This window comes from Dermacentor variabilis, chromosome 1 (genome assembly GCF_050947875.1).
Source record: "Dermacentor variabilis isolate Ectoservices chromosome 1, ASM5094787v1, whole genome shotgun sequence".
Taxonomy (NCBI): Eukaryota; Metazoa; Arthropoda; class Arachnida; order Ixodida; family Ixodidae; genus Dermacentor; species Dermacentor variabilis.
In genome coordinates, this window is record NC_134568.1 from 91,963,057 (window position 1) to 91,975,481 (window position 12,425).

Below are 12,425 nucleotides of genomic sequence, written 5' to 3' on the forward strand. Positions count from 1 at the left end.
GTGTAGACGAGCTCGTTCCCGGTTCTGCTCGCGGCGTTGCTGATCGAACGCTGCCTGCTCCTCAGGAGTACGTATGACGCGTGGCCTACCCATTTCGGAGCCGGAAAGAAACTGCTGCGCGCGCGCTCGGCTGTGACGGAGAGCAACGACGTCACTATTGGAGTAGCTAATCCAACACCACCTAGATAGCGCAAGGCCTTTTCACTCCGATCCATGACGTCATGTTACCTGGCCTGAATGCCATAGAATCTAATGGGGATGATCCTGAGTAGGTAACAGTGATTTTGACGTCACAGCTTTCATCACGCCAGTCTTGTAAATGGAAATTTTGGAACAAGTAGCGTGACGGCGCGGATCGGAGTAAACAGGCCTTGTGCTATCTATAGGCGGTGTTGGCTAATAGCGCGCCTCTTTCTCTCTTTCTTTTTCGCGCATGCGCATGGGGTTGCGCTGGAGGAGTTCAGCGTACAGGAGACCGACGGACGGACGAATCGGCTAGCCATATAATACTTCGCTGTAAAACCAATGCTGCGAAAATTTCCAACAAACACAAGGATATACCAACGGTCGCCTGCATAGCAAAGCTGCACTAGCGCTATATCCTATCAGAAACGAGCAAACTCAAGTGCTTATCCCACCGGCAAAACGCGTTGATTCCAGAAAGCGACCGATAGCAAGTTATCAGCGAAATTAATTTAAACGGAAGAACAAAAGCTCCGATTGATAACGCACGATCGCCGGAGGGGTAATCAGCATGTCACGGGCGCACGCCCGCCAGTAATTCCTAGGTCATTTTATCAAGCTTCGGGCAGAGGGTTCTTTCGTGTTGGTCGTAGCCTATCAAACAGCACGTCAGTGGCGAAATCCTGAAACAATGGAACAGGGATATACGGATGCTAGTTTCAACTCACCAGCGCGGTTATCTAACCTTCGTAAACATTTCAGTTTTTTTTTTCTCCCGGGACTCCTTTGTCTCCTTTGTCTAAAACTCGTGACTTTCAGTAAAGTAGGCGGCACGGGACCTGAAGTATCCAGCCTATATCACGCTATACTATCAGAGCCGCATCTCGCGACTATCCTGTTTAAGAAATGAACCAAAGTCCGGCTTCATGGCTTGTTTTTTTTAACAAACAGCAGGTGGTACCTCAACTCCACACGTCGGCGGTCTCCTCATAGCGATCCAAATACAACATTTACAACCAATGCCCGCGCAAGATCGTGTACCTATTACGATTTCAAAAGATAGCAGGCGAAGCACAGCGGTGCGGGTTACGCGAAACCAGGAACGAGACCTTTAATTTTGTGCACTGGGTATCGCGTGAATGCACTTATCAGACAGCAGTGTAATTATTTCTGCGCGCCTGTGGGATTGGGAGTTTGGCCAGATTGCACTACCCATGGTATAAAAAACGTGCATGCGCAAGAAAAGCAAAGTGGAGCTGCTCTCTTCTGGCGTTAGCTGTTTTATTGAGACCATTAGCATCACTATAAGGGAAAGAGATAAGTAGAAGGCAGGGAGGTTAACCAGAATAACGTCCGGTTGGCTACCCTACACCGGGGGAATGGGGAAACAAAGATAACAGGGGAAGAGAGAGGAGGGAAGGAAAGAAGGAAATTGCGATGAGTTCGCTGACGTGTGTGGTCTTACAGAGTCGCGCACTATAAGTGCGCGACTCTAAAAGCTTGCCAATGGCATATCTCAAAATTCCTAACATACAGACTCGCGACGCCGCACCATTATGAGGTTCGCTTTCAAATAAGGCGTGTTCGAAGACACAGCAACATCGACGTACGGGTTCCACATCTTAAACAGTGCACTGCATGCGGCCTGGCAAGAATATAGTGACCTGTAGCAAAACATAGCACGCTCAACACACAAATGCGATCAGTCAAGATTTTTTTGTTTCAAGGGAATGCACATCTTCAACAGCGTCTGAAGTTGAACCCTCCCCGCCCTCTTAAAAAGACGAAAAGAACAATTTGCCTTGACGTTCAACAATAAACAATTTTGCCTTCAGGGCTTCGTTATGATGCTATGCACCCGATTTCATGGCTGAAGAATTTTTTCTCTGGCTGACGCTAGCGCATTGCAGAGAGAGAGAGAGAGAGAGATGAAGAGGAAATGCATTGAGGTTAACCAGATAGCAGTCTCCGGTTTGCTACCCCACACTGGAGATGGAGGAACGCCACCTGCCAAATAAACTTTTTTTTCTTCCGCGAAGCACAGTTAAAGAGGAAAGACTTAATACCCCTGTCGCACGGGAATATTTAATGTCATTCGAATCTAATCGCATTCGATGCATCGAATGCCATTCGGTCCCTTGCTGTGCTACACAGTAAAATATAATGGAATTCGCAAATGATAGCAATGACGATCAGGAACAATATTTCTGGAATTCAAAGAAATTTTGTGCCTAATAAACGCGTTTAAGAACTTTTGCGAGTACTTTTAAAACCGACGAAAACATTTTGACGCCAACTGCTCACAACTAAAAGCACTTCGATCAACACATCCAATATGGCCGACCTCCGCAACAGACTCCTGATGCAAAGAGTAATAGCGCTTGAGCACAGCCCGTGGGGAAAATATCACCGCGGCAAAAATAATTATTCCTTTTTATAAGTCTAAAAAATACATTCTGACTTTGCTGACGCACGCATTATTTTTTCGCGCAGCGTGTCGCTGTTGTCTATCTGGGCTCAAGAGTATACATTCGGTTCGAAATCGAATGCGAATGAGTTGCCCTAACTCATTCGATGGCAAATGTCATTCCATTCGAATGACATTAAATTTTCCCATGTAAATCACGATTAGTGGGACTACATGCGAATGCCATTCGATTCGAATGACATTAAATATTCGCGTGTGACAGGGGTATTATTCGATATCACGAAAAAAAATAAGAAAAACTACCGAATTATGAACGTCATGCGCACCAGTTGCGGCAAAGCCAGAGACATTGATGGGAAAGGTGGAAACGTCCCGGGTTTATCGCCGTTAATATACGGCCGCAGGTCCCGAAGGGTGGGCGTGTACACACACGTGTGAACGCGCATGCCCTCCCTCGATCCTGACCGGCTATATTTGCGCAACGCTCCAAAGATACGCACACAAACCATATCGTCATGAGCGCGATAGCGGAGGCAGTCCAGGATAAACGCTGTGTCCGCAGTGGTCACAGAAGTGAAGGACAACGGAGATATAAAGCGCGACGTCCACGGTCCGGCGACGTACGGGCACTACTCACGCGCCGCCGTGACTAATGCCTTTTAGTCGGGAGCGCTCGGCGCCACCTGCGTGGTTGCCGGTGGCCGTTTTACGGGCGGTCACGTCAGGCGCTGCCGTGACCGCACAGACGGCCGTGTTTCACGCCAGTGGCTCGCGTGGGCAACCTGCCGTGAAGAATTCGGCGGCTATTATTCCGCAGCCACTTCGCCAATGGGCGCCCTTTCTCTCCAGGCTGCCTCTTTACATTTCACAAGCGCGAGCGAATGAAATCGCATTCAAGCTGCCAGCTAGTGCAGCTGTCTGACTCGCCGCCGGTGGTTGAGAGGATATATGGTGTTCTGCTGCTAAGCAAGAGGTCGCGGGCTCGATACCCGACTGCATCCCGATGGGTGCGCGCGCAAGAACGCTCTTGTAGGGCGCTTTAGTAGCACGTTAAAGAACACCCAGGTGATCCTGCTTCCACAGGTCAAAAAACAAAAAAAAAAACATCCTATTGTTGGCCACGAACATGGAAACAACAGATACCCACTTAGCTCTTTCGTACATTAATTTGGAAAACAGCATTTCGAATAGACCGAAGTTAGCAGGCTATCAGCACTCCTTCGGGCCTATTTCGCCTTCCTTTATAGAGAACGACAAGAAAGCTCTAAAAAAAGAAAAGAGGGAGAAAAATTGAAATCGAGAATGGCATAAGGTAATTTAGTTTGCGACACAACGCAGACTGTCGTGCTCAAAAAATAAGGGGGGGGGGGGTGAGAAGTCTGTGAGTACTCAAGCTTACGCGCAGTATCACGTCTGGAAGCTTCACATTTACTTTGTTACATATGCCGTGAACCAACGACGCCCATAATCCTCTTTCTTTACACCCTCCTCACCACACGCAAATCTACCAAGCCGCGCCGACAGTGCTCAAGGCATCATTGACCCCTCCGCAAATCTGGGTAATGAGATTGGCCCGAATGATGAGCCGCTACACGTAGACCGTCCGGCTTTGCTGGACGGACAGACAGCACCACTTCCATCTAACTCCGCGCGCCACCTTTACACCAAAGGTAAACACCCACAAAAACAAGCGCGAAGCTTTCTTTCGTCTCCGGAGGCAACCCACGCGGTGGCTGCGGCGGGGACAAATGACAATGGGCCATTGCGCGTCGCGAGCAACGGCCGTCCACGCAGCCATCGCAACGACAAAAGGCGGCTCGCACAGCCGGGCCGCTCTTTCGCTTTCGCTCCCAGCGCGCACCGCCTTCGCGTCACTCGAGGATGCAAGGTGTGCGCAAGCGGAGCTCTGCGCCGCGAACTTTTCGTCCCGTGAAAGAGGAGGAGGCGCTTCCGCTGGTTCGGTGAACCCGATGAACGGGTCTCGAGGAGAAGGGGCGTGCGGAGTAGGCATACTCGCTGTCTCTGCTTCAATGCAAATGCCGCTGCTCAGCGTCGAGTCGTCAGGTAGTACGTTCAGCTCGAGACGCTATTTACAAGGTTTAACCCCGCATGACCGCATGTCACCTTTCGCTGAAAGGCAGGCCGCATCGGGCGGAGAAAACGGGGAAACATGTTCAGCAATAGGGATGCACTTCTACTCTGAACACGATACCCAGCTGACAATGGACATAAAGAAAAGAAAGTGGACGACTCACAAACAACATTACTCAACGTAAGCACAGCAAATTGACGCGCTTGTAATGTGCATGTGCCCCAGCATGCAAAGCGCGCGAGTGGTGGCATCTGACGCGCGGGCCGCCCACCGTGGGAGGCCGAGTCGTTAACCCACAAGCGGCGCAGCGAGAAGAAAGAGAAAAGGTGTGGACACGAGTGGAAGAACGCCGCGGAGGCCGTTGGCAAAGGAATGGCGCGCACGAGTGGAAGGCAAACAGTCATCGCCCGATCGCAAGCACCATTCGCGCGAGGAAAGGTACCGGCGGCAAAAGCGCACTTTACAAAATTTCGGGCGGCAAAGTAGAAAGTTCTGACGCAGTTCGCGATTCACTGTATATACGCTTAGTTTCTTAAGAGAATGAATATTGAGAAGAAAGAAAGGAAGCAGAGTACAATTACTTGCGAAAAATAGCCCTTCACTTTCTACGAAACAAGCGCGCGGCCTATATCGACGTTAATGCCTCGCGAGGCAGCGCAGCCGGCGGGCGAGCTAAGTCTAGCAGTCTAGTTTCAGACAGCGAAGTCTACTGCATGCGACCGAAACGAAGGAAAGGACCGATGAACGGCACCGCGTGTTCGTTCCTCACCCCTCACATTCGTCGTGGTATACAGGGCTGGAAACAATGGATATGTTCCAAACTCGCCCAGTTTGTCTACTATCCGTGTTGCCATACGAAACTCTGTCCGTCAGAAAGAACGTCAAGAGGACCTGTCGCGTAGACGCCGCGGTGGCTTAGCAGCTATGGTGTTGCGTTGCCAAGCACGCGTGATAACGTGATCAAATCTCGGCCGATGAAGGCTGGGATTTGATCACGATTTATCATGATTTCGATGGGGGCGAAATGCAAAAACACCCTGTCTCATGCATTTGGGGCACGTAAGAAATCTGGTGGTCAAAATCCATCCGGAGTTCCCCACTACGGCGTGCCTCATAATAAAATCGTGGTTTTGGCACGTAAAACTACAGGATTCAGTTAAATTCAGGACCCATCGTACGGCACAGCATCTATTAAACAGATGCACTTAAATGTAAATAAAGGGCAGCAGCTGAAACGTACAGCTGATATACGCAGTCCTGTGTTCGGCTTTTGTTTCGGTACAGTGGTGCTCGCCAGTGGCGCTCAGACAGCTAAAGCAAGGCATATAGGCTGCCGAATGCACAGAATTACACGAGATCGGAACAATGTTCCCATACATAAAATAGCATGGCATTGCCAGTGTTCCTTCATGAGGTGATCCCGTATTTTCTCATATCCCCTGTTTTTTTCCTTCCAGCTTTTATGAAGGTTACAATTTAATTTTGTTTTTGTCCTGAAAGCTATAAATTTTGTGCGCGACTGTCGACTTTGCCCCCATTTCATGTAATTCTGTGCATTCGACAGCCTATATGCCTTGTATTAATTTTTTTTAATGTCTGTTTTCCTTCCACTCATGCGCGCCATTCTTTTGTCAACGGCCTCCACACCGTTGTTGTCGTTTTCCACTTAAATGTAAGTAAACAATAAATAAAGATGTATTACGGAAAAACAAACTTTGTGTTGATTTAATTCTAATAGAGATTTATTTGTGCGTAAATGACCCTAATTTCATGCCAAGCCACGTTCAAGACAAGCCTCGCGAACACACATCGCGGCATTCATTCCCTTGCACAGCGCCCGCTAGGGAACTCTCATAGACAATGGCGCCAGATTTCTCTCTATGGGTAATATTGTAAGACACTTTACGGGTTCTTTTCACTGCATTGAACCGTGCACCAAGGGCTCTTTCTAACATAAAGTGGAGCACGATGTACGGCGGAGTTCCATTCGTACGAGGCGTCCAGTTTTATCCTGTTACGCAAGCGTGCGTGAAAAAATAAAACGACACACCCTCTTCCCTTTCTCATCTTGAGCGTGCTGTACGGCCACGCCGCTGTGAGACGTTGATTTACAGTTTTTTTTTTTTTCACTGTTTGTTTCGTTTATAACAATACAGGGGACCCGTACATGTGCACAGAAGACTGGTTCTACAGCTGATCCACGGTGTAATTTATACAGCAACCTCTCGCAGTACCCGCGTGTGTGGGTGAAACTAAGATTTGCATAACAACTCCAATGTATTACGCAAGGTGGCAATCAGTTTCACGCCATCGAACGGCTCAAACTGTCCCCATTTGCCCGGCGATGAAGCTATAGAGTCCACCCGCTGCGGTGGTTTGCGGCTATGGTGTGGCGCTGCCTAAGCACGAGGTCGCGGGATCAAATGCCGGCCGCGGCGGCCGCATTTCTATGGGGGCGAAACGCAAAGATGCCTGTGTCCCGTGCATTGGGAGCACGTTAATGATTCCCTGGTGGTCAAAATTAATCCGGAGTCTGCCACCACGGCGTGCCGCATAATCAGATCGTGGTTTTGGCACGTAAAACACCCGAATTCAATAGAGTCCAGTAAGTATCCGGTTTGACAGGTATGTCAGGAACCGTTTCAATCACCCGTAAAGTCGTACAAAGGCAGGCAGGCTCCGTCTGTGATAATGAACGCAGGCGCGTTAAAACAACCGATATGAAACTTCGATGGCGAAGAAAACGAATGCGCTCGTTGGCCGATAGGTAGCTATATACAGAGTGAGGCGCGCGGTTGTCATGAGTTCCAGTCGACCAATCGATGACAGACGTCATACCTGAATTTCAGCTATAGCTGCAGTTGACAAGAGCTGTCGAGAAAATAGCTTTCTGAGAACGCCCTTTCACGGCGGAGAGAAAGACGACTTACAAAGTAGAGCAGGGTTGAGGAGGAAAAATATGCGAAACCCCGAGCCCGCATGTCACGTGTGCACAAAGAATCGTTCCCAAGGACTTCGATCTGCTATCTCCGACATTATACGCAACGGCTGGAAGTGGGCGTAAATGGGTGATTTTTTTCTTTATGGTAGGTATGACAACAGTTTCCCAAACGATAAAAATGCAACCACGGGCTTCAGTAAACCTGCGCGGATCGAAATTCACACGCACACACACAAAAATGCTCGACTAAATACACGCAGTATTGAACAGCCGCCGCTCAATTTTGTGAGAACGCCAGCACATCAATGGCGCGCGCGAGATGCGCATGACTTCCATATCTTTTTACGCACAAGATCGTCATTCCGGGAACGCGGGCGCTATCTTTCACTGCAGACTTGCTGGCGCATGAAGATTGCCCCTCAGCGGGTTCCATTAATGAAGCTCTCTCTCTCATCGGCAAATGGCGCACCACTCGCATTTTTCACATTAACAGGAAACCCAATCACTTTCGAGCACCCCAAAAACGCAGCCAGATCCGCCGCGGCGATGTTCTCGTTTCAGTTGAGTGCTGCTCCGTTGGCCCACAAAGACGGGAACAGATAGCGTATCTTGATCAAGAAGCGTCGCATTTACTGCTCATTCGGCATACTCCATTCAGGTTGCCATTTCAACGAGCTCATCAGTACCCCTCCACACGGTTGCCAAACCACTCACGTTCACTGCGCGAAGGCATGCGCGCGGCTTGTAACACGGTGAAAGCAGCTTCGCGGAGCCATTTGGTTTCGTCTTAACACACAAATCCGATAGGAGGTCGCGCAACGCGTCTGTGCGTGTTCTCGCAACGATAGTTTCCCGGCCGCCGCACGCACGCCCGCGCTTACACAGATGAGAAGCAGAATGCAGCGGGATGAGACCGTCACATTCCTCGTAATTTTTTTCTTTAGTGGTGAGTAGAGAGTCGAGCTCAGGTAGATGCCGTTCTTGTGGCCGCAGACCACCTAATAATGATATGTTTAAGGTTACTGTGAATTCGTTTTATTGTAAAATACACATTTGCAGGTTACACTGAAGTTCATGTTCATGGCTGGGCCACCGCCGCCGACTGGCACGGCAGTAGTGATGAACCGTAACGTGCGCCATAGTGACAAGGACCAACCACTCGCAACAAAAAACTGCCGCCTTACCTTTACGGCTCCGTATTGGCGGCTGTAATCTCAAGCGCCGTCTCGTAGTGCATATAACATCGTCCTATATATTTCAATAGCCTGTCCAGATAAAGCGAACGAGACCGAAAGGGTGGCGCTAGCACGAGGCAGCATCAGCAGCAACATGCCAATGATAAAAAGAATTAGCTGTATCTCACTTGCGAAGAAAATCATGGCCGATCCATTCACTGCATGTATATACTAACATGATGACACAAAGGACACCGCTATCGTCCTATCTCCACGTTTGTTTAAAGTATGGGGTCTCACGCGCCAGAACCACGACCTGATTACAAGGCACGCCTTCGTGGGGTGAGGGCTCCAGATTAACTTTGACGACCTGGGAGATTCTTTAACGAGCACCTAAATCTAGGCAAACTGCCGGGATCGAATCCTCGAGCTCAGCAGCGCAACGCGGGTCTGCACGTTTGTTAACTTCTACCCCCTCTTAATACAAGAGGCAATGGATATTACGCCCCCTCGAAGCGGTATCCGCTTCCTCGGCCACGAATCGTAGGTCACAGAACCATCGCGACGCAGTCAGATGGTCAATCCAATGGTCAATATAGCAAACGCACGATTCACTAAGCCATGTGAGCCAAAGAAGTGATCGCTGTTCTCAAGTCACGATGGCAACATTTACAAACATTTAGTGTCGCGGATGATGAAGCGACGGAGATGCACAGTTGTCACTGCGACTCAGTCACTCATATGCAACTCTCATATGCATAAGTTCATGCGAAAGGTCTGGGGGCATTCAGCACGCGCAGAAGGTCGAACTCGGCCTTTGCGCGAACTCTATGCCCGGAGGTACTGTGTCAGGAAGTTAAGGCTATCACGAGCAACTACATCGTGAGCCTGCTTTCAGCCAGACATCAAAGAGCAAATAGGAACACGAGAGGCTGCCAAGCTCACCTTCCATCGGTGTCGCTGAGACCCATGACTGACAGCGCGGTTGAGAACCAAACACGTTTCCTGACGGGCGGCGCGGAAGAGGCTACGTTATCCCCACCTTTCAGCGCCGATCGTTGGCCGCTCGGCTCCGTAGCTGTCAGCCCAGAGTACGTATCCAAGAATCGCATACACGCAAGTCACGAGTGCAAAGTTGCGCTGAAGCCCTTTTCACAGCCACCAATGACGCGAAGAACAGTACATACAGCGTTCACATCGTGCGGAAAGCACGTAGTTGCGGCGCGGAACTAGAAGCTGGGCCGGGACGGACACGGGTGCTAGGCGCAGCAGCAGATGACGCCTCCCTGCGGCCGCCGAATTCTGCTAGCGTCGCTGATCAAACGCGTTCCGCCGCATAGCGGTGCACGTAGTACGTGTAAGCTACCAAGACGAACGCGCCGCGCCACGAACGCAGCGGCGCCGGCCGAAAGGACGAAGGTGCGCTCAACGATGTGGCCCGTCCAGCGGCCCGCGAAGTTTTTCCCATTGCTGGGAGTTTGTCGGCGCCGCCACCGCCAACGGAGCGGAAGGGAGCGAGAGAAAAGAAAAACACAAAAAAAAAACCGCAGCCCTAAACGCAACACGACCCAGTTCGAGGTCACGTGGCCTCTAGCCCTCTCCATTCGCGCAACCGATTGTCCCGGCCTCTGGTGGCGGACGCCAGAAGTGTCAGAGAAAGAGAGCAAGGGAGATCAAAACCTATTGTTCTCGAGTTACCCTCCCACTTCGCTATTGAGAAGTTATCTCGTCGGTGTGTGTGTGTGTGTGTGTGTGTGTGTGTGTGTGTGTGTGTGTTTGCGCGCAGTACGTCTGACTCTGAAACCCCCGTTTCGAGTGCCGTCTTTTTGTAGAAACCAAGGAACAACAGCACTGTTTCCAGTCAGAGAGCGCAGTTACCAGCAGATCAAAGGAAGTGCGACGCACGAGGCGGGAAGTCAGAGAAAAGACAATAACAGCAAACATTATGCTTCCTGTGGCACTACAGACGGCGATACCACGTCGAGAAGGAAAAGCAAGACAAAACAGAATACAAATGAAGCGCTTATTTTTCTCAGTGGAACGCGAAAGCGACAACTCCAGAGGAAAGTGTTCGCCAAACAGTGGGACGTCTCTGCTAGACTGCACGGGACGCTCCTGCTTGACTGGAAGAACGACCGCACATCTGCGTTTTACTTTCAGTGCAGCCGTTGGTCTCGTGAGTCAAACCGATGAAGCCCAGATTTTTTGTTTTCCCAGAAATGGCACAACAGTACGGCCGTAATAGTTTGCTTGATTGGGTGCAGACAAATACAGCTCGAAAGATCGCCCGCCGACTATATGGTGTCACTAATGAGCAGCTTCTCAATACGATCGATATTCTGATGCATGTCGCTGCCAACAAACAAAGTAGCTTTCGTGAGAAGTGCAAAATGAGGCCATGTCACTCTTTTTCGTCAAAGGCGAGGTGAACCGTTTTGTCGAATACGCGGACGGCACCCACCTGACCTTCTTCTCCCTCCATTCCTGAAAACGCAACTCTCTCTTTCTCTACACGATGAACAAGTGGGGGAACGTGCTTTGATTTGAAGCAAAAATAGTACGGTAGGCTATGTAATTTACTTTTCCTTATTACCACTTTCCCTTCTAGCAACTCATTCATTCTGTCTGTGACCTTTCACGGAGTCCACTGAGCCAGAGCTCCGGTCCTGATGCGCCGATGCCACACTTTATTAAAAGACTGCCGCATCGCCAGCCGAGGTGGTGCAGCTCGAAGGCTTAAAGCCGATGTTCGAAAATAACGAAGGCGTTTACATCCGCTCATAGATTCAAGAAATTCAAAGAAAAATGGGCGCTTTCAGTGTATCGACTAGTGCACATAAATCATTCGTCCAGAGCCGAAATACCTGCCCCCTCCCTTCATTTCTGCCTGTGCGCGGACTGTGTGCAACGAGCACACACTGGTGGCGGTGGTGGTGGTCGGTGATGATGATGATGATGATGATGATGATGATGAGGGTGATGATGATATATTTTGTTTGTGGTGCAAGGGCCAGTTGTGGCCAAAGAGCGCCAAGACGTGGTGTACTGAGTGTGCAATGATGTGATCAATGACAGTGGATAGACACACGCTGATGAGGTCGCCATCAAGAAACTTGCTGAAGATATCGAAAAGACCGCATTGATCATATCTGTACAACCTCATAAATCGCGCAAATATGGTTCGTAATGTGCAACGACTATATATATATATATATATATATATATATATATATATATATATATATATATATATATATATATATATATATATATATCATCAGCCAGGTTATACGCCCACTGTAGGGCGAAGGCCTCTCCTATACTTCTCCAACTACCCTGGTCATGCACTAATTGTGGCCATGTTGTTCCTGCAAACTTCTTAATCTCATCCACCCGCCGTGGTTGCTCAGTGGCTATGGTGTTGGGCTGCTGAGCACGAGGTCGCGGGATCGAATCACGGCCATGGCGGCCGCATGTCGATGGGGGCGAAATGCGAAAACACCCGTGTACTTAGATTTAGGTGCACGTTAAAGAACCCCAGGTGGTCAAAAGTTCCGGAGTCCTCCACTACGGCGTGCCTCATAACCAGAAAGTGGTTTTGGCACG

At 49.7% G+C, this 12,425-nt stretch overlaps 1 protein-coding gene across 3 annotated transcripts in view; it reads right to left on the minus strand.

Moving 5' to 3' along the window:
* LOC142580500 (ecotropic viral integration site 5 ortholog-like) overlaps positions 1–12,425 on the minus strand; it is a 289,591-nt gene that overhangs the window by 125,109 nt on the left and 152,057 nt on the right. For 2 of the 3 annotated variants that reach the window (XR_012827778.1, XM_075691154.1), the window contains exon 1: positions 9,765–10,290. The exons of the other annotated variant lie outside the window; for it this stretch is intronic. Coding sequence is in view for 1 of the 2 variants with exons in the window: in XM_075691154.1 (XP_075547269.1) it covers positions 9,765–9,931 (167 nt within the window). In the remaining variant the exon portion in view is untranslated. Of the gene's footprint in view, positions 1–9,764; positions 10,291–12,425 lie in introns of those variants that run through there. 3 annotated transcript variants of the gene reach the window in all.